This window comes from Hippopotamus amphibius, chromosome 4 (assembly GCF_030028045.1).
Source record: "Hippopotamus amphibius kiboko isolate mHipAmp2 chromosome 4, mHipAmp2.hap2, whole genome shotgun sequence".
Classification (NCBI taxonomy): Eukaryota; Metazoa; Chordata; class Mammalia; order Artiodactyla; family Hippopotamidae; genus Hippopotamus; species Hippopotamus amphibius.
In genome coordinates this window covers 46,988,474-47,010,655 of record NC_080189.1, presented here as the reverse complement: position 1 = coordinate 47,010,655, position 22,182 = coordinate 46,988,474, and the positions used below count along the sequence as shown (strand labels likewise).

Below are 22,182 nucleotides of genomic sequence, written 5' to 3'. Positions count from 1 at the left end.
TTGGAGAAGGCCAAGAGGACAGTCTGTCACCTCGGATACCCAGGCTCTGCCAAGCTGCATGGCAAATGCAGAACAGTCCCACATGCAGGAGGCATCTTGAGTCTCACACTCATGTCACAAGCAGGCTGAGCCCTGCTGCCAGACTGTTGACACTGTAAGTCCAACCCCTTGTGGGCTAGGGGTGTCCATCTGAAATAGCAAACCTGTAGTCAGCATCCTCTAGACTCAAGGCAAGAAAGTAAATTGAGAACTGAGTCAGCAGGCATCTCCTTGGGAATTTAAGAGGGGGAAGCAACTTCTCCCTCATTTGGTCTAAAGAGGCTCAGAAAAGGAGGTATGTCCAGGGTCACCAGCAATGAAGAGGCAGAACTGGATGTCTCTCCCCTAGGACACACTTTCTCATGGGAGATCCTGGAGTCAAGTGTTTCTGGAAGGGAGAGGCTCTCCTTGCTACCCTGTGTTCTAAAAAAATGTAGTCAGTTGTGCCACCTCTGCAGTGTCCTAGCCACTTAGTGTCTTAACCCCCAGAGCAGAAAATGCCTGAAGGGCCAGATATGCCCCCCTCAGTCCCCTTACTGGTTTTCCCTGCAGTTGGACTACTCCAGACCTAGCTATCTCCTTCCTGTCTGACTTGGGACCTTGCTGGGAAATCTCTGACCTTCACCCTGGGTCCCTTTTCTTATCTTTTGTGGGAAAAATCTCTACAGCCTGGACTAGGCAGTGATACTGTGGGCATGACAAATTGCTTTTCACCTCCAGTTAAGAGACCTTTTGGGGAAACATGGCACAGTCATGGTGTCAACAGCATAGTTTCCCTGAGCTTCCTAAGCAATGTGCCTGAGTTAAGCTTGAACATTTCCTGTCTTGATCTGATCACAGCACGTTGGTGGCGGTAGAGGTTGGGGCAGCTGGTAATGCTCACCCAAGCTCGGGACCATCCTGCTGAGTTGAGAGATTGGGAATCTGCCATCACCAACCCAGTCATCAGGTTGGGAAGGACCTCCTCAGGGCCATCTGCTCGTGCCATCTGGGATGAGAGGAGGGATCTTCTTGCCCATTTCTTCAGTGCTGTGTGGACACAGCTCTCCAGACCTCATTGTCCATTCTGGACCTCCCCAAACCCTCAGCTCTCTATTTCCAAAGGGCTTTTCACCCATGATGCCCTTCCATCCTTAAGTAGATATGGCAGGGGTAAACGTCCACACTTACAGCAGACAGTGGGGAAACTGAGTCAGGGAGGCACAAGCAGATTAATGGCGACCACACTGGGCACATGGAAAAGGGAAGAGGTGTGAGTGGAATCCAGCTCATTGTGTGAGATCACTGGCCTCTCCAGGGAAGGGGCAAGTGGGAGGAGGTGCCTACCCCTGCCCCGGCTGCTGTCGTGCAGGGTCCCCTCCTTTCAGTCATCCCTAGCAACGCTCAACCAGCTCGTCGCCATGACGCCGGCCAGCGGAGGAAGGCAGGGAGAAGCACCCCTGAGGCAGATGCTGCTGTAGAGAGGAGGATGTCAGGGGAAGGGGGCCGTGAGAACTCATCCCGCTCACTGCCCACCTCGTACAGAGAAACCAAGACCCAAAGAGGAAGAAAAACTGCCCAAAGGTTAGACAAACAGAATTAGAACTGGCTCCCAACCATTATTTCTGTGAAGTGATGGTGGGGGCGGGTGGAGGCAGGCAGTGAAGACATCTCTGGTTGGCAGTGAACTATGTCCTCCTGTTAACACAGGGGTTCCTGGGGGCCAAGGGGCTGCTTATCTCCAGAGGCCTTTGGGGATCAGACCCTCTTAGCATAGAGACTGCCCCTTCCCAAGACACCATCCACAAACCACACAGTTTGGTGCCTCTCAGGGACAACAGGAGGCCACACCACCCCAGAAGGAGGACAACCATGCTTAGTGTGAGTGGGACCCTCAGGGACCCAATCGATCCCAGAGATACGACGGCTCCTCCTTCCGGACCCTAGGCCACACTCTACTCCCCTTGCTGACCACAGGTGAGCTGTGCGCGGGGAGCCCCAGGCAGCATCATCTCCTAGTTGTGACAGGGCCCCAGGAGGTCAGTCTGTTTTCTGTGTCCTGCATACAGATAAGGAAATTGAGACTTAGATGGGGTGGACCTGCCTGTCACTCCGTGAATCACAGCACAGCCAGGACTTAGGTGAGCTCTCCTGAAGCTGGGTCTGGGTTCCTCCCGCTATTCCTGGCCCCCAGCCCCACCCCTGCAGGCACTGGCCAGACTCTGGCGTACCTGGTTTGAGGGGAGTGAACTGCATTTGGGGTCCTGTGGGGTGGTCCCTGAGAGTCACTGGGGGTGGCAATTTGCTGTGAGGCTTCCAGACCCTGCTGGGCTTGCCAGGGTGTGGGGGGAGTGGGCAGGGAAGGGTGCTGCAGCCTCTGACTTAAGAACAGGAGGGAGGGGAGGGCAAGGGTGAGGTTAAAGTTCTCCGTCAACCTGGACTCTGATTTAGGTGGTACACCCTGAGCATCAAGACGCTGTGGACGAGCCCCTGGGGCTCTGACGCTCGCAGAACTGAGGCCCGTGCCCTGGCATTCAAGGCCTCCGTGATCTGGGCCTGTTCCCTCTCCATCTCTGTTCCCGCTCTCCCTTCCACCTGACACATCTCTGGCCCTATTTTTCAAGGCCCTGCTCCATAGTACTTCCTCCATGAAGTCTTCCCAACTTGCTTCCCCCTCTTTTTTGGACTCAGCCTCCTCCCATGTACTCCTACAGCCTTGGCTGTGCTATTTCACTTAAGAGCAAATATCTAAAAGCTCTCTTTAAGAATCTGTCTCACAGCTGATAGACTTTGGTGTACCTCAAAAACTGGTACAAGTGTGTAATGCAACTATATTCCAATAAAGAGCTTTAAAAAAAAAAGAATCTGTCTCTCTCTTTAAAACAGGAGGCCCCTGGAAGGCTGGCTCAGGTCTTATGCCTCTTTGAAGAGCTTGTTGCTAGTGGAGAAAGGGCAACATACTCACAAACCCAATAAAAGGTGAGCTTGGGCAGGGAAAGGGTTACTAAGTGGAGGATTCCTGGGGAAGCGGTGAGGGAAAGTCGCGGGCGGCTGTATCTTGGGTCTTCCCTGAGATGAAGGGTCCTTGGGCAGAGGGACAGTGGAGACTCCACTGTTACACTTCTTAGCTGTCCAGGCCCAGTGGATGCAGAGGTGGAAAGATGCTAGAGTGTGGGCCAAAAGCTCCCAGAGCCAGCAGAGGCTTTTCAGGGCCCTGGCTTTCTGTGGGACCCTGGGTAAGTGTCTTTTCCTCTCTGGGCCAGTCATTTCCAAGCCTTAAGCAGCAAGGGAGGGGAGGGCTGGACTCTGCACAGAAGGCCCCACAGCTGGGAAGTTCTCACGTACCTGGATGGCCGTGTTATCTGCTCTGTCTCTCTCTCCTCCTCCTTCCCTCAACCAAACCCTCAGTGATGGTCATACCTGTCCTACTTTCCCTCTCTCCCAGCAGGGGACAGTTCTTACACACAGGGTGACTGTTGACCCTTGGTCCATGGGTGAGGGTGCGATTGGGTCTCACTGGGGACTGGGAATGCAGACCTGAGTTCCTGGAGTTAGAGCTTCTATTCCTCAACCCAGAGTACCATCTACCTGGGGCACCCTCTTGGGGCTCCACTCCAGCACCAGGCCTGTCCTCAACAAATATAATGTCCCCACTGCTTCAAGACCGCCAAGAACCACTCACACCGCCTCCAGGAAGCCTTCCAGTAATGTTCCAGTGCCCACCAAGCCATCTTTCCAATCCCTGATGGTTGATTTGTGTGAACTTGGTCTTTAAGCAGCCTGGGGCTGTCAGAGGACAGGGCTTGGCCTTTCTCATCACCCCTGGCTCCTGAGCGCAAGCAGGCACCCAATGGGAAGACCCCTGTGGCTGGAGACCGCCTAGTTTATGTGTTTCCATTTTAACACAACTAGGGCCTCAGAATGTCTCTAGACTGGGATTCTGAGAAGTGGAGACCTCCTAGTCCTCCCTATGAGGTCTGGTTAGGTGGAGTGTCTCTTCCCCTGTCCTGGCAGGTCCCTCAGTACTGATGGGCCTCCATTCTCAACAGGACATGGTGGGAGCCTGAGGTCAAGGAGCCAAGGCTGAGGCGGGCTGGGCTTAGTGATTCCACAGGAGAAAAATGACCCTGTCCCCGAGGCTGCAAGACCCTCCTTTGCAGCTATGAGGACCACAGGGACAGGCAAAAGGAAGTGCCAGAGTAGGGCAGATAGAAGGAGGGATGGGAGGAGGGAGAGACAGAGGTTTAGTTGAAAGGGAGGGAGAGGGGATGGAGAGAGGGGTAGGGAGAGAGAGAGGAAGGAAGGGAGCTAGAGAGGGAAGATGGAGGGAGGGAGGGAGGAAGGGAGGGAGAACCACAAAGACTGAAAACAAGTGAGAGACTGAGAAATACACAGAGACATACATACAGAAAGAGACAGAGAAAATATACCCAGAGATGGAGACAGAACCGCACATAGAAATAGAAACAGAGTCACAGAGACAAAGAGAGCAACACAGAGAGAGACATACACAGATACGGGCACAGGAGTTGAACACAGGTGAGAGGTGGGAGGAAAATGGAATACAGTGCCCACCTCCGGCCAAACCACTGCTGTGCTAATCCACTTCCCTTCTCCCTACAGACAGGGAGACGGAGGCCCGGGAAGCGGGTGGGACTTGCCCCAGGTTCTAATGTGTATGGACATTATGATGGTTTCGGGTGGCCTAGAATTTGAACCTGCTTCCCTATAGGCTCAGGGAAACCTGCGGGAGGCAGAGAACACCTCCTGCCATAGAGCTGAAATGCCAGGCCCTCACCTTCTAGGCCCCCTTGTAGCCAGAGCTGGAGTGTGGGACCCAAAGCTCCACACTCCTCCCACCTCATCAGATGCACTGGCCCCGAGGAAATCAGTGAGCTGGGGGCCCACAAAATGGAGATGGGCAGAAGGCTTCCTGGGGACCACTGCAGGAAGCTTAAGAACCCAAAGCAGGGCTGTTGCCCATCTCATGGCCAGGGCTTGTGGCATTGTCAGGGCCCACTCAGGGCCAGCTCTGCGCTGAGTCCTTGGCTGCGGACCCCATATCTATTTCTCCATCCCATCCAGTAATTCCATAAACTCCCTGATAGCCTTTCAACAAATCCTTTTCTCTGTTTAACCCATCAGAGTTGCTTTCTCAGGGGCAGCAGAGCCTTAGTTAGAATCCTTGTTCTGTTATAAGCTGTGTGACTTTGGGAAAGTCATTTAACTTCTCTGTGCCCCAGTTTCCCCATGTGTAACATGAGGATAATACTATGTCTCTGTCATTGGATGAGTGTAAAGATTCATGAGTTAACACAGGTCAAACAACAGTATAGACACAGAGTCTGGGCCACTGAAGCGGCAGTGTGGGGGGTGGGGAAAACACTGGAGGGGACTCGGACATGTGGACACTTAACTTGGTTCTGGCAAGGACTAGCATATGTGGCCTTGAACAAGTCTCTTCCCTTCCCTTGGCTGTTGCTACATCTGGAAATAGTCTCTGGGTGAGAATAAGAAGGCTCTGACCAGACCTCCCAAGCTTGCTACCTGTAGCTCTTAGCTAAGCACACAAGAACTCCAAATACCTGGTCGCCAGCCCAAGGTGCTTGCCTGGGCTTCCTCATCCAGCCAGTTGTGTTCTCCACATCTTCACTGAGATGTCCCTCCAGCTCCTCAGAGTCCATACATCCTCTACTGTGCTCAGCATTTTCTTGGTATGGTCTCTGACTCCTCCCTCTTCCCAGTCTCACCCCAGTCTTGTCAGTTACAAATGCATCCATGCCCTCCCCTGCTCTGGCAGCCTCCACTTGACCTGGGTCAATTACAGTAGCCTCCTAACCCCTTCTCTTGCCTCCAGAGACTCTGTGCCCCAAAGCTGGACTCCTCCACTCACAAACTCCCGCAGGCTCCCTCCTGCACCAAAGGTGAAGTCCTCTGCAATACCCTGTGTCATCTGACCAACATCCACCCACCTGGTCTCATCTGCTTCTTTCTCCTACTACCTGTGCTCCATAGAACACTGGCCAGTCCTGAGGCAGAAAGCAGGGTCCCATCTTTTCCCCAGAACTACTATACTTTCACCTACTAAAATCCCACCTGTCCCCAGAAGTCCAGCTCAGAAGCTAAGCCCTCCTTGATCCTCCAGGGTGAAGGCATGAGTCTTTTTCCTGTCCCTCTAAGCTCTTCTCACAAACTGTCTCTCATGGATGCAATGCTGCCCAGTGGTTAAGAGTGAGGGCTGAGGGAGCTGATTATAACCTTGAAAAGTGACTTCATGTCTCTGAGCCTCAGTTTTCTCATCTGCAATATGGGCATAAGAGCATTGCATATCCCAGGGGGCCGTAGGGAGGTTGGGGTGATGGGATTATGTATGCAAAGCTCTCAGTGGTAGCTGGCACCTGGACTATGATCCACACTTGGTAGCTTTGTAGCCGATTCTCTGTGCTCGGCTGAGTGGGCAAAAGTGCATGAGGACTAACGCCTACGCTGCTGTCGCATGCGGGCAATGCCCGCCCTCTAAAGAATGAGGCTTCAGCAGGGGTCTGGCTGGGGCATAACAAAATTGGGCCGGAAGAGGAGCCACGACCCTTCCTCCTCTTCCCCCAGTCTTCTCATAGGAGCTTTTCCCCTCCCCGTGTTTTTCTTTCTCCAGGAAAGATCCCACTGAAAAGGCAAACAGAGCAGGAGGAAGCGGTGGCCAGGAGGCAGGGGAGGAGAGAAATCAACCGCCCCATCGCCATCGCCATTTGCGGCCTCGGCTTTTCCCACCTCAGCTGTTGCGCTGGTTAACGGCAACGCTGCTCCTGCCCCACATGTTTCTCCCATTCGCCAGCAGTCAGAGTGCGGGCAGTACTTTGGTCCAAATGAAGAAAATTGTTCATTAGTACCAGGGGCTAATTGGCACTACATTTGTCAATGTCGGTGGCACCCTGACCTTTTTCAACTTCTCATCTGATGTGATGTGAATGGTCTGGTATGTGCTGCGGTACCTCCTTTGGGAAGTCTTCCCCGCCTCCCCTCTCCCCTTCTTCCTCATCCCATAGCCCCCTTGCACTCCCCAATCAGGGCATTTATCACTCTGTATCACTTCTGTCTGCTGCACTTGTGAGTGATGGCCTCAATGCCAGCGCAGTGGCTGGCACAGAGTAGCTGTTTCATAAACCGTTTGAATACGGTGCTCAGCTTGGCCATGGAGAAGAGACCCAGGCCCTGTCCTTGGGGGCTCCAGGCTGGTTGGGGAGAGAGAGGACAGCCCAGGCTGGGGTAGGAACCAGAGCAGAGCTGCCTCCGGTCCACAGGCTGTGCGGTGGAGGGGCTGCATCACCTCACTTAGCCCTTCGTCTCCGCGCTCAGACTGGGTCAGGGACCCTGATCTCCACTGCCCCAACCCACACAGCTCACAAGATCCTAAAAATACAGTTTTATAATCTCAGGACTGGGGTGCAGCGTGGAAGCCATTCCTTCTGCTTGCGCATCTCCTGGATCAGGGACCTCATCTCCTCCCAGGGGGGTCTGTTTTAATCATGGACAGGAAGTATGGTCCGATGACGCAGAAATCTTCCTCAGCAGCCCCACTACCTCTCCCACTCCCTTCCATTAGAAGCACCACTGCCTTTGGACTCCTTCGAGCACAGCTGCTCTCTGGGTCCATGAGAGCCCTCCGCTGGTACAGACAGGGGAGTGCCGCTTAGCATCAGATGTAGGTGCTGCGATCTAGACCTCTAACCATCTCTCTGGGTGAAGGCTTGAGTTTGGACAGGCATGTGTGTAAGTATGCAAGGTGATGGGGGAACTGTGCCACTATACAGACACATATTCAGAGAGAGGTTGCTATGATGTTTCCAGGATGAGGGGCTTCAGACAAACAGAGGCCCTCCACTCCTGCCCAGGTCTCAGAAGGCTCTTTGCTGGTGGGGTGGGGCTGGAGATGTGAGTGGCCATTCAGGGTGGGCTGGTGACACTGCGTCCCACAGCCTCACTAGACACCCCCACTTGGCTCCCATCAGACCTTCCACAGGATATAGACTCAGGCACCACCTCCCCTCCCACAGCCTATACGGAACAACCCCACCTGGATGCTGTGTGACTCCAGCAGCCTCTGCCTCTGTTCTCCCCAGTGTCAAGCCAGCCAGTGATTTGCCAGGAGGAAGAAGGGCACAGGCTGTTCTCCCAGGGAGGTGGGGGTGGCCCTGATTCAGACACCACGCATTACCTGGTAGCAGGAGTCATGCTGACCACCGCCCCTGACTCCCAGCCCAGAGGGCCAGTCTGGGGACATCCGGGTAGGGAAGAGGCTACACTCCACACTCTGGCCCAGAAACAGCTCCGCTTTGCATGCCCCCAACACAATGCTCACCCCATCTTTCCTGCCTCCTGCCCTCCTCCTCCCCCACAGTGGAGTCTGATCGTCGCACTCACCCTGGGGGTTGGGAACTTAGCCTCTTCGTCCCACCCTTCCCCACCGCCCCGGGAGGTGGGGGGCAGAAATTTGCTAAACAAAGAGAAGCCCTAATGGAGAAACTTCGGGTACCCAGAGTATATAATGTGGGAGAGGGGTTTGTCCTCAGAAGGAAGGCTTTCCTTCTCCCGTTTCTGGGCTCTCAGCGCATGGAGCACGGGAATCGTGGGCGAATCACTGCCTTACTGAGGTCTGAAGCAACGGTGAGGTAGGCGCAGAGGGAGCGCCCTCGATATTACGTCTTTAACGCCGGCGGTATGACCGTGCCGCGGCCTCAGGTCTTCGACGCTGGGTCTGCAGCCCTTGCTACGCCCTAAACCACCCTCCTGGGAGGCGGGTGCTGAGCCCGTGGCGGAGGGTCCGGGGGACACTCACGGGTCGTGTTGTACTTGACGCCGTTGAAGTACTCGGGGCACGGCCTCTCCACCAGGGCTCCGGCCGCGCTCCGGGGCCAGCACGTCCCGATTTGGTCCAAGGTCGTGTTGCAGTAGGAATAGGGACCTGGCGACGGGAGAGAGCGGAACAGGGCTCAGAGGGGGTGCTGTGGGCGCGGGGCGCCGCAGGACGCGGGGCGCGAGGCGCTTGGAGCGCGGGGCCCTGGGCGCACCCGGCGTGCCAGGGAAGGAGCCCGCGCCGCCCGGGTCCGCTCGCCTCCCGCCTACCCTCGGGGTCCAGGGGCAGCCCCCAGCCGTCCAAGAGCAGCTCTTCGGCCAGCTCCAGGCTGCAGTTGGCCTCCATCAGGCTGTGGAGCAGTGCCGGGTCCATCGCGCCCCGGAGCCGCGAGCCGAGAGGAAGTGTGAGTGCGCGCCCGGCGTGGCTGCCAGGGGCTGGGTTCGAGAGTGAGCGGCCGAGAGAGCGCAGGGTCCTGGTCCTGTTCGCCCAGCCCCGATCTGCCGGACGGGCTCCGGGCGCTGCGCCCGACCGCCCGGAGCTGCTAAGTCGGGACCTTAGCCGAGAGGAGCTGCAGAGCGCACGGAGCTGCGGGTCCACCCGCTCGGTCGCGGCCAATGGCGGCACCAGGGGGCGGGGCCGCGCGGCTCCTCTCACCCGGCCCGGGCTCCCGCCCCCTGCCCACCAGCCCTGCCCCGAGTCCGCCTTCTCAGGCCCGGGCAAGGTCCGGAGGAGGGCGGCGGGAATGGAGAGTGCGGGCCTGGGGTGAAGGAATGACCCGTCCGAGGAGCGAGGCCCGAGGGTTGCAGGGGGCAGCAAAGCGCGCCCGCCGCCTGAGGAGCCAAGATTGGATGACTCGCCGCCAGAGTTTCTTCTCCTTTAGTGAGGACACTGGAGGGGCGACAGGGGGAGTGGAGAGTCCATGTGCAGATCTAGAAAAGTCCCCGTGATCTCTGGGAAGGAAGTGGATTGGAGGGGCTGAGGGGCTTCAAGGGAAGCAAGGGAGCCACCGCAGAGTCTAGTGAGATCGAGTCGCCTCAATGGGTGCAGACCTGGACCAGGCCGTAGCGGCTGGGATGGAGAGAGATTTCGGAAGAGAACCAGCCCTGGTGAGGAGGGACTGGAGAGAGGAGTGGGTGGGTGGCTTCCAGCAGGAGTCCGGAGGCAGAGATAATGCCAGGTCTCCCGCTTGGGTGACTGGGGGCGGGGGTGGACTTGCCATTTAATGAGATGGAAGAGTCCAGGGGAGAAACTGGCTGAAATTCTCTGGAGGACTTCAAACACCTGGGTCTTACTGTCCTGGGTTTCAGAGGAATCAGGTGAGAAGTGACCACCTGTCTTCCTGTTGGCTTGGGCAGGGCCACCTGAAACTGGTTACCACAGCAGTGTGTGTGTGTGTGTGTGTGTGTGTGTGCGTGTGTGTGTGTGTGTGTGTGTGTGTGTGTGTGTGTGTAGGGGACATCAGCCCCCGCAGCAAGTGTGCAGGAGCTAAAAACTTTTATCTGCCATTTGCCCAGGCCCCTCAGGGCTGCCAGCTCCATCATTCCCTGTGGCTCCACTCTGGGTGCGGAGGGCAGGCCCAGTGCTCATGCCCGCCGAGTGCGGGATCTGAGCCTGGGGTGTTGTTCACCCCAGCTCAGGCTGGATTCTGGCCTGCCTCTACTCTCTCTGCATTTTACCCCAATTCTCACCCTCTCTTCTGGGGCCGTTTCTCCATCAGTGAAATGTTCTTCGAGGCCCTGAGATCTCTGGTTCTGAGTTACGAGATGCAAAGGCTGAGGAAGAGTGTACATGTGTGTGAATGTGTGTGTGTGTGTGTTTCTATCTTTAGAGGGCAGGGAGAGCTGGGACCCAGTCCCAGCTTGGCTGGAAGCCCCAGGGGAGCTAGACCTATCCCTTCTTGCCATCCTCCACTGGGAACAAAGCTGCCAGAGAAGGCTGAGACCACCCTGAGCTAGCGTCATGCTCTGACCAGGGAGAGGGGAAGAGACAGGCTGAGCTGCCTTTGTGCGCTCCAGTCTCACCAGCCTCCATATTAATGCTGCTGTCACTGCCCAGGCAGAGTCAGAGAGCACCGAGACCGGGGCTGAGCACAGGAATCTCTCCAGGGCCAGCTGATTGGCAGGTACAAGGTGCAGACTAGCCATCCAGGTCTGCCTTTTGCCTTTTGAATGGACAGAGCCCTTGGCTCAGCTTGGGCAGCTGCAGAAGCAGAGGTCCCTAAGCGTCCCTAATAACCAGTGCCAGCAGCAGGCGAGGATCAGTTGAGTCCCAACCCCAGCCCTAGGCAGAGTCCCGTTGCCAATCCCAGGCTGAGCCCTGTCCCACAGGCTAGAGTGGCTGGCAGGATCAGCCCATTTCTTCTTTGGGGATTAGTCTCATTCATGCACAAAAGAGGGCTCCACACACTGATCCCAGCACAGGGGGAATAGGAGAGATCAAGCTAAGTTATTAACCTGTTCATCACCAGAGCTGCTGTGCAGGAAAAGCAGCTATCTCAGGGGGTGGTGAGTGCCCAATGTCCAGAGGCCAAGGGCTTATCGTCTCATATGCAGAACGTTGGGATGGCCTGGGTGACCTGGATTGCTCTTAACTGGGAAAGCACATAGGATAAAAGTTCCTTTGGGAACTGACCATTTCAGGGGCAGAGGCAAAGGTCATTCTGCATCTTGATAGGACAGTCGGGGCCTGAGCACAGGCCCACAGACCCAAGGTCCCCTGGTTTCTAGGATGCAGGGTCATTTCGTCGTGGAGTTTATCATCATAGACATGACTGCCTGTTATTCTAGATGTGACAGAGAGGAAAATGGAAAAAGGAGCAGCTTTGGAACAAGTTGATTTTACAGCTCATTTTAGTGTTTGCAAATAATTAAATGAGGAAGAAATTGTAAAGACTGAAAACTTTCCTCACTTAAATTCAACTACAATTAAATGAAGTCTTGGCCTTTTTGCTAGCTAAGGAAGCAGAGGCGGGTGGGAGGTCCCTGGGATGGAGGTGAGCTCCCAGGCCAGCCATGGGGGCAGAGGTATTTGGGACAGTCCATGTGTCCCCAGACTGATGGGACAGGTTGCAAATAAGTTCAGGGAAGTGTGACAGGTGCTGGGGAAGATACCTGAGTGTCATGAGCAGCGTGGGGGAAGGGCAGGTGCCTTGGGCCCACCTCTGACGTCAGCTGCGGTGGTGGTGGATGGTCCTCCAGTGCACAGCCTAGCACCAGATAGGCACGCAGAGCACAAGAGAAACACACACGGCGTCTCGCACAGTCACGTGTCTGCACGCCACACACGTGTTCTGTCATTCATCCCACCACCCATCAAACAGCAGCGGAAAACAGGATTTAAGGGGACAGAATCTGTCTTTGCATGTCTGAGGGGCTGCGCTCCGTCAGCTGAAGAGACAGGGAGTATGCAGGGCTAGGACAGGTCCTGCGGGGTTGCAGTGGGACTGCTGACGACGTGGAGGCTTGGGAGACGCCAAAAGGACAGTGCCCCAGGCCAGGTCAGATACTCCTTCCCCACCATACCCACTCCACCTTGGCACAGGGAGGATGGCCTGGTGTCTTCAGGTCGAGCCTTGGGATCAGGCTGTGGACCAGGAAGGTCCCTGGCAACCGTTCAACCCCACACTGTCATTTAGAGATGGCCAAAGGGAGGCCCAGAGGAGGAAAGGGAATTTCCCCTCCAACCGCGCCCCGACCATCCTCATCTCCACAGCAGACTGGGCCCCCTGCCTCCTCCACTGGGCAGAGGAAGTGAGTTTCCTACGATCATGTGAATTCTGACAGGAGGGGCTCCCCATGCCCTTGGGAGGACCCCAGCTCTTTAGCATTGCAAACAACATTCTTCAGGAGTATCTAACCTCCATCCTCTCCCTCCTGCTCAACCTGAGATGGGCTTTGGAACAACTCGCCATTCCCTGGGAACATTCTCTACCTCTGCACCTTTGCATGTGCTGTTCCCTCTGCCGGGAATGCCCTTACCGCTGTCCTCCAGTCAGCCTGGCCGACTCCCATTCACCCTTCCAATGTTCAGCTTAGCCCTCACTTCCTTTGTCTTCTCTGGGGTAGGTGGCCCTCCTCAGTGTTGCCATCTTCGGGGGCTGGTCTATGTCACATCAAGGTCGTTGATTTTTCTACAGTGACTCCTGGAGGGCAGGGCTGGCCATGTTCACTAGGCAGTCCCCAGCACCCATCAGAATGCTCCAGCCTGTGCTTAGAGGGTCACCACTGAAAGAACAAAGGCCTTGGCAGCAGCCTTGCCTCCCGGACCAAGGTTCTCTTCCCATTTGACCAGCCCTGGTGTGTGTGTGTGTGTGTGTGTGTGTGTGTGTATGTATGTGTGTGTGGATGTGTGTGTGTGTAGATGTATGTGTGTGTGTAGATGTGTGTGTGTGTGGATGTATGTGTGTTTGTGTGTGTAGATGTATGTGTGTGGATGTGTGTGTGTGTGTGTAGATGTGTGTGGATGTGTGTGTGGATGTATGTGTGTGCATATGTGTGTAGATGGATGTGTGTGTGGATGTGTGTGTGTGTCTGTGTATTGGATTAAGGAGTTATTTCAAGGGATCCTTGATTCCATTTGGACCCTTATTTTGCCTATGGACTGAAAAAATAATATGCCTTACAACTTACAGTACATGCTCTATTAGATTCCTCTGTGATGAATAAAACAGAAATAACCCATTTAAAGCTGGCCTGAGGTCTCTTGTGATTATGTGTGTTTTTCCTTTATTTGGCCCTCAGGGGCACACAATTTAATTGATCATCATTCACTACCCCTTGTCATCATTAGCCCATACATGGCCCAACTTTATTTCATTTTAGTCTTTTCTTTTATGGAAGTTTATATGTAGTAGCACATAGAAGGAATCTATTGTGCAATTCAAAAAGAAATCATTACCAGTCACTTACAAATTTATCTACATACTCCTTCCTCAGAGGGAACGTTCTTTTGAATGTTGTGTTTATCATTGCTTTGCTCTTAGTTTTTTCAGTTTTATCACATGTATGTACATCTAAACAATAGGTTGTTTGGTTTTACTTGTTTCTGAACCTGTTGTTAGTCAATATGCATTACCCCGATCAGTGGACACCTGAAAGGAGATCTCTACCATATGGGACCTAAGAAACTATTCCTGAAGTCCAAGGGTGTCCTGACAGCTTGCAAGCCCCCCTGCAGGGGCACAGTTAATGAAGGACGATGCATCCCCACAAGCGATGCCAGGCAGCACCACCTGCAATGTGGTGGATGAATAATTAATGACAAAGGGAAATGTTCACTGTGAGTTAAAAAAAAAAAAAAAGCAGGTTACAAAATTGTGGACAGGATCATCTCAGTTTTGTGGGAAAAAAAGAAAAAAACATGAGGCTCTATGGTTTGATAAATTTCTGGCGGATGCAAACATTATAAAAATTTCCTGGGTTGTGGGATAATGAGCACTTATTGTCTTCTTTGATTTTTAAAAATTTTTTTCCAAATTAAATATATACAATTTGTATTCCGTTTATAAACGGGGGAATGATATTACAAGTCAAGCAGAGGAGGCCTTGTGATTGGAGAGGCCGGGACTCTCCCCACTAGACTCAGCGGTGGGGAGCGTGGGTATCATCCGCCAGAGGTCACGGGGAAGGAGAGGGTCCATGCCACGCACTGGGTGAGGAGGGAGGGCAGGGAGATGGCGGTGGGTTTGCTGATAAACAAGCGTTGCCTCTGAGAGCAAAGAGCGCTGGTGAAGGGAAGGTGGGGGCCCTCCTGAAATGGGGGTCCTCCATTTTTTGTCTGATGGCTGCTTGACACGCTGGTGTAGCCATGGTCTCTCGTTCAACCTTCGCAGTAAGCCTCTGAGGTTGACTTTGACCTGTTTCTACCAGATGAGGAAACAGAGGCTCAGATGTTATGGGTTGAATTGTGTCCCCCAAATCCGTATGTTGAAACGCCAATCCTTAAGACCTCAGAAGCTGACTGTATTTGGAGATAGATTCTTTAAAGAGATAATTGTGTTAAAGTGAGGTTATTGGCGGGGGCGCTAATGCAATGTGACGAGGGTCCTTGTTGAAAGAGGAGATTAGGACACAGAAGAGCATAGAGGGAAGACCACGTGAAGACACAGAGAGAAGACGGCCGTCAACCAGCCAAAGAGAGGAGCCTCAGAAGGAATCAGCTCTGTCAACACCTTGATCTTGGACTTCTAAGGTCCAGAATGGTAAATTGCTGTTGTTTAAGCTACCCAGTCTGTGGGATTTTACAGCAGCCCAAGCAGATTAATAAAGATGGGTTGGGCCCACACAGCTGTTAGGCGGAGGTGCTAGGATCCAGACTCCGGTCTCTCTGATCTCAACACCTGAGCTCTTGACCACTCCACTGTAAGGAGGGCAGACAACAAGGTCTTCCTCTTCACGCGTGACTCAGGCTGTTTGATGCTGGTCTCAGTTCGGGTCAGCACCCTTGTCTCCTCGTGCCCCTGCAGTAGCTCCAGATCCCAGGGGCACCCGAAGCCCTCCTCATTTCTTGCTGTTTCTGTAGATGCAGCCCTGAGAAGGCCAGGACACTGGGTGGGGCCTTGGGGACATCTTTCCAGAACCCATTAAGACCCAGGACTCTTCTGAGCTCTGCAGTGACTTGACTCTGAATCAGCTGCCAGAAAACTCTAAGGGGTCAGAACTCAGGGGCCCAGCTGCTACTTCACAAGTTCTTACCAGGAGGTGACACCTGTAGCCACGGCAACAGGAGAATGTGTTTTACACCTTCTGCCCGTCTTGCCCGAGTTTGAAAGCAGAGAGGTGCCCCCTCCTCGGGCATGTGACTATCAGCCACAGCTTCCTTGGGTGTAGATGCAGGGGGCCGGGAGCTGGTGGAGGACTCCTGGCCAAGCCCTTCATCATCAGTGAACCTGAGCCCCAAATGGGGAAGGGGGCTGCCCGAGGACAGACACAAGGCCCAGACCTGGAATCCAATCACCGTCCACCACCCACAGCTTTGGCTGGCCCCGGAGAGCCTGCTTCTCCCCCAGGCCCTGGGGCCCGCCCTCATCTCCCTGCATCTGCTGCCGGTGGTGGCAGGGGGCTGGCATACCTGAGAGGTTGGCGAGGGTCGTGACTGCATGGCAGTACTGCTCCAGCAGTGCCCACACGGGCTGGTCTCTGTGTGCCTGGCTGGGCCCAGCCGCCTAGAGGACAGGAGAAATGAGGGTCAGGTCCTGGCTAGAGAGTGACGGGACATGTCCGCCCCTCCCTCACCCCATCCCGCCATGTCCTGTCACTCATCCCTTACTCCTCTACAGTACAGAGGACAAAACAGAGGAGGGAACTGCCCAAGGCCACACAACAGAACAGCAGCCTGGCCAGGCCTGGAACCCTGAAAAGGCCTTAGAAGTGGTCCAGCCTGGCTTGGCCCCAAGGGAAGAATACGCTCTGTCCATCCCTCAGCCCCCAAAGGTCCTCTCCTCAGGATAGGATGTGTCTTGTGTCCTGTCAGCAAAGCTGGGGTGCGGCTGTTCATTTCCCCAGCAAACATTCATACAGTGCCTACAGTGTGTCAGGCCCTGGCTGGGGGACACAGTGCGTGTCCTCAGGGTAGTCCTAGGTCAGGTAGGGAACCCCTAGACTTGGAAGGTGCAGAAAAGAGGGGAGAAGAGTGGATGGATTGACTTTGTTTCCCTGTCACACAGGTAAACAGGTTACAAAGGTTAACACATGAAAGAGACTCCTAACTTGGACTTGGGAAGGCAGGGGAGGCTTCCTGGAAGAGGTGGCACTTTGGGGGCTACTAGAAGGATGAGTAGGGGGAAAGGAAGGGACCACTGTGCCAATGTGGGCACTTGCCAAGGAACAAACATGGTTGTTGTAATGATGGCAATCCCATCCAAAAGACAGAAACCATCTAGTATCCCATTTCCTGAAAAAAGTCACGAAAGGGTTCTGGATGTAGAGGCATAAAGTAGATGTGGTTATCTCTGCCCTTGAAGGGACCATCTTCTGGTGGGAAAGATGGATACATAACCAACTTGTTACAGTGTCTACAATTTGCTGAGAAGAAATGGGGTAGAATTACAGAGGAGGTCATGCTGATGCGGGCTTTGAAGGTTGAGTAGGAGTTTCCCCAGTTGGTAGGGTGGTGCCAGGAAGGGCGTATTAGATAGAGAACAAAGCCTGTGCAAAGGCAGAAAGGCTGGGGAATGCATGGTGTGAGACTGAACAAAAACAATGCCCTCTGAGATTCTAACACGTCTCCCATTCTTTCCAAGAACACCACTTTTTTTTGCCTAGTGGCCATTGCATGTGTGTGTGTGTGTGTGTGCACTTGTGCATGTGTATGCAAGATGACTTTTGTACTCCCCCCAAGACCAATATTCCTGATTCTGGGATTCTAGAAGGCATTGCCCCACTAGTGGGCAGCCCCTCCCCTTTCTCTTGCCTGTCAGATGTTCCCTCCCTGGCAGCTAGGTCAATGTTTGCCCTAGGATGTCCCCAGGACCAGAGCCCGACAGCCCTCAAACATCACGTTTCCTACATCGGGCTCAGTCCATTTCCTGTGCTGGGGCTGGAGACTGCACGCTCAGTCTCACCACCCTGGCCTGGAGCTCCTAATTAGTGACCCTCCTTGGTCAGATGGGAGAGCTGAGGGCGGTACGGCCACCACCTACAGGCACTCACTGCACCTGGCTTCCACCAACTGTTTCCACAGGGCTGGGGGCAGGAGGAAGTGCTGGGGAGCAGAGGTACTGTGTGTGAGATTAGTGTGTGTGTAAGGGGTATGTGTGCGGGGTGTGTATATGTCTGTGTAGGGTGTGTGGGTGTATGTGTGAGTAGTATGTGTGTAGTGTGTGTAGTGTGTGTAGTGTGTGCGTCTGCACGCGCGTGCGTGCGCTGTGAGGGGCTTCCTGAGCCACCCGCTGGGAGCTCTGGCCGCGGGGCCTGCAGGACAGACACTGGGGGCCGTGGTCTTGCTGTTCACATATCCCGGGGCTGCCAGGAGCTCCCCAGCATCAGTTTCTTGAGCAGCAGGACGGCCCAGCTGCCCAGAGAGCCACCTGCCAGGGGTGAGGTGGGCGGGGGAGGAGACACTGTGGATGCTGGGATCTTCCAGGAAGAATTCTGATGTCCCACACAGCTAGGTCTGGGGAGAGTGTGGGCCCTAAGCCTGACCTAACACCCCTTCCCAATCCCCTTCTCTTTGTTTAAGAAGCAGCTAATAACGCTCTTCCTGGGGGGTGGGGACCAAGTTCCCAGTGAGCCACCAGCCTCCGGAGGTCACGGCAGAGGCAATGCTTGAAGCAGAGTCATGTGGTGTTGATGGTGGACTCTCTGGCCGACCAGATTTTGCATTTAACATTCAAAGTCCTTCTCTCAAAGCCCCCAGTGGCCACGCTATGGCCCCATCCCATGTTCAACTTTGGGGGTTTCTGAACACTGGGCTCTGAGCTCACAACAGGGGCAGCAGGGCACCCTCCGCCAGGACTCGGGCATTGTGGGGCTGTCCTTGTGTCAGTCGCTGTGGTCTGAGGCCATGGTCGAGTCTTCTTGCTGAACAAAGCAGGGGACACAGGCTGCCGTGCTCAGTATTGATGTGTGCTGTCCATGCCTGAGCAAAATGGGCGATCACATCAGAAGCAGTTTTGGAATAACTCCAAGGTCTGGACTCCATCTCCATCTCCTTCTTCACTGGTCCAATAAGCTGGCAAAGCCAAAGATGTTCATTCTCTTTAAGAGGCTGGTTGGGTGGATTTGACTCAGTTCAAACCCACAATATACCCTAGAGGTGCCTATTTTGGACAGAGCTGCTGCTGCTGCTGGTGGTGGATGGGCAGAGAGAAGAAAGAAGAGACTGGTGCCCTCAGAAAGTGGTGGGCCGGGGAAAGAAGAGACATACCATAAATAATTACCCCCCCGGCCTGGGCAATGAGCTCTCAGAGGTGGCAGACTGCAAACATGCCTACATTCAGGGCTCTGGGGATGCTTCTTCTCAGCTCTGTGGCCTTGGCCAAGTTACTTAACTTTTTCGAGCCTTGGCCTCTTCCTTGAAAATGGGGATAATACAACTCCCATGGGGTTTTGTGCACATTAAACACATCACTGACTGTCAAGAGCTGGTGCAGAGAAAGCATGTGTTACATGGTAGCTCTTGTCAAGGACAAGCTCAGCAATGGAGGGTTCAAACCTCATTTGGGGGAGTCCCATGGCCCAGATCAAGCCCTCCTCCTCCAGAAAAGCCTCCTAGAAACCCCGTGTTCCACCTTCCAAACTCTCCAGCCAGAGCAGCTCCACCTCAGCCCTCAGCAACCCCCTCCTGCAGACAGTGGTCCCTGAAGATGCACCTTCACCTCCCTCACTGGGCTCACTGCTCAACAGTGCTCAGTGGATGCTGGGTGAGGAAGCTGGGCATGGCACCCGAGTCCAAGAGCGGGGAAGGACCTGGCCCGAGGTAGGAGGGAGGGTAAGAAGAGCAGAAAGAAGTCCCAGGGGCAGGATCTGAGCAAGCAAAGGCTAGGAGGCAGGGTAGCATAGGGCTTGCTCAGGAAACAGCAATTAAGAAGATGGAGGGTGGGAAAGAGAGGCTTCTTGGACGTGAAGTCAGCATTTACCTGTGCTAGACGCAGCTCTAAATGCTTCAGGAAGGTCCATTTACTCCTCACAACAGTCTTTAAGGTAGCTGCGAATGACCCCATTTTACAGGTCAGGCAACTGAGGCCCAGAGAGGTGAAGTCACCTTCCAAGGCCACACGGCAAGGATGGAGGCAGGACTGGACAGTCTAGTAGGTTATGAGTTGGTCAGATACACACAGAAGAGATGGTCCTGGGTGAGAAGGTGAAGGCCTGTGATCCATGGATGCTGGGAGGACTCTCTCCCCAAACAGAGTGTGTAAGAAGCTGCTCTCACCAGTGGAGTGGGGGCCTGGAGGCAGAGAGCTAGGTCATGGCGGGGAGGGAAGCCAGACCCAGCCAGTCAGGCAGGGCCTTGCTCAAGGGAGATGAGAAGTCTGGCTTCTAGAACTTACTCTGAACCACCCAAAGACCCCATTATCTCTCTTTTGTGGGGGACCTTGGGCTTCTGTACTGATCAGCTCTTGGCTGTCATGGGGCAGAGAGCTGTCCCCACCCCTCAGCCCTGCCCCATGAGGCTATAGGCTGCTGGAGCTCAGGGCCTAAATCTGTCTGCTTCACATCTGGGTCCCCAGTTCCCAGTCCAGAGCCTGGCACGTAGCAGGTGCTCAATAAATGTTCATTTAGCTGAGACCATGGCCCCCTCCGCCAGGGAGAGCTGCACCCCTGCCCCTAATTCTGGGAGCTCAGTTCTGGGCTTTTCCTGCTTGTCAGGTTTCCTTCTCTCTGAATTGTCCCTTTGAGGACGGCCCAGCTCCTAGTTCCAGCCTCTTGTGCCTGGAGTTGGAAGCCCTCACCTTAGATGAGGGCAAGGGAGAGGCCCTGGCAGGGGAGAAGGCAGCAGGTCAGAGCCAAGATGACAGCTGCTCTTCCTCCACCTTGGGCCCTGTCCAGGCAGAACCTGTGCCCCAGGGGCCAGGCGGGCCTCAAAGTGCCACCTCCCTGGAGCCAGGGGGTCTGGCCCAGCCTAGAGCTCCCTCTTGGCTTGGTGACAAAGTTTCCACTAAATTTAGCTGCTGGTCTAGGCCTGGGAGATTTGGGACCACATGTCCTGCGGCCAGGCTGCCAGTAACTGGAGGGGAACGGGGTGAGCTCCCTCCTTGCCTCCTCCCTCTCTGCCCAAGGTCAGAGAGGACTCCTCTGGGAGGGGGAGGATTCCTCCCCGGTGTTTTCTTTCATTCACTGGTTTCATTGAGCCAGAGCTAGGAATAGAGGAAGGAGAAACTCAGGCCCTGCCCCAGGGAAGGAGGAAGAGATGGGGACGCTGGAGATGGGGGAATGGGGAGGGAGGATGAAAGGGGAGGAGAAGCGGGAGAGAGGGGATGTTGGAGAAAGGAGAGGAGGAAGAGGAGTAGAAGGGAAAGGAGGGGTAGAAGAGAGGGAGGAAAGTTGGGGGGAGGCAGAGTCTAGGCCCTAAACAGACACAGGAGAGGCCGTATTGGAGCTGAGGCTGGCTGAGGCAGAGGGTGAGGGATTGGCAGTTAGAGGAAGGAAGTAGGTAATTATTTTCTGGAGCATCCAGGCAGGCTTCCTGGAAGGGGAGACTTTAGATGCTCAGTTCAGGACCCCAGGAGCGCACAGCAGCTTTCCAGCGGGCTGTCCCTTCCCTGAGTGCTCCAGCAGGTCCTTCTTCCTGAGATGTCCCACCCTCCCTTCCAGTCTGAATCCAGCAGCCAACATGCCTGGAGAAACTCCCAGGCCTCTCCTTGTCACGCGTTCTCTCTCATCTCTGAGAGCCTGTGGCTCCCTCTTGCGTGTCTCCCTCTTACCTGACCTGTGTCAAGCCCTGGGTCCTGCACACAGATGTCTGAGGGACTGAGGAGGGAGGGAAGGCGGGAGCTAGCCAGCAGGAGGTCCTATAACATTATCTCCTTACTGATCGACTCATCTACGGTCAGTTTGCCTAAAAGTCACCTTTTTCTAATTTGTTTTGGCATCTGAGTAGCTTGCATTTTCATAAATGGAAGGGAGCCTGGAGTCAGGCTGCCTGGTTTGGATCCTGGCCCTGCTACTACCAGATGAGTGACCTTGAGCACATGACCTTGCCTCAGCTTTCTCATTTGTCAAATGGGGATAATGATGGCCTTATGCCCCAGGGTGGTTGTGAAGCTTAAAGCAGGTAATATGTGTCAGGGCTTAGAACAGTACCAAGCATGTGGTAATCCCTGTGTAGATGCTAAATAGACTAAACAAAATAAGCTTATTGGATAATATATCCCGCCCTCTGGCAGATTTGAAATGACATCTTAAAATATTAGAATTTTGAATACAGTGCCTTTAGACAAACTGAGTCCTAAAAATGCTTAAAATTAGATAAAGTAGAAAATGACAGCTAAGAAAATACAGAATAGTCCCATAATTCATAAAGTGCTGCAAATCTCAGACTTACTAGGAATATGAAATTAAACAGGCAGTGTCCTCAGACAAATTGGTTTTTTAAAACCACACTAAAACATGGACAAAATGGCAAAAACAGAGAGACTAAATTAGCTGATTAGGTTAGAAAACACTCAGAGAGTAGTTGAATTTGGGGGAAGAGCTATTAGATGAATTAACTTCTGGTTAATGGCCCTTGAGTCCCCTGCCCCCACCTGCAGACCCCGGATGTGTGTGGGGGGCCTTGTGCAGGGCTCTGGCCTTGGTCTTGGGGAGGGCTGTGCAGGTTAGGGAGGGTCCAGGCTTCCGGAGTCTGGGACTTCCCTCTTGGTTGACCCTTCT

General features: G+C 54.2%; 1 protein-coding gene across 3 annotated transcripts in view; it reads right to left on the bottom strand.

Moving 5' to 3' along the window:
• The window catches only part of CRHR2 (corticotropin releasing hormone receptor 2), a 43,594-nt gene that overhangs the window by 18,383 nt on the left and 3,029 nt on the right, over nt 1-22,182 (bottom strand). For 2 of the 3 annotated variants that reach the window (XM_057731938.1, XM_057731939.1), the window contains exons 1-2: nt 9,139-9,241; nt 8,852-8,977 (exon numbers count right to left, since the gene is read on the bottom strand). In XM_057731938.1, coding sequence (XP_057587921.1) covers nt 8,852-8,977; nt 9,139-9,241 — 229 coding nt within the window. Of the gene's footprint in view, nt 1-8,851; nt 8,978-9,138; nt 9,242-15,937; nt 16,032-22,182 lie in introns of those variants that run through there. The other variant, XM_057731937.1, reaches the window with a different exon arrangement.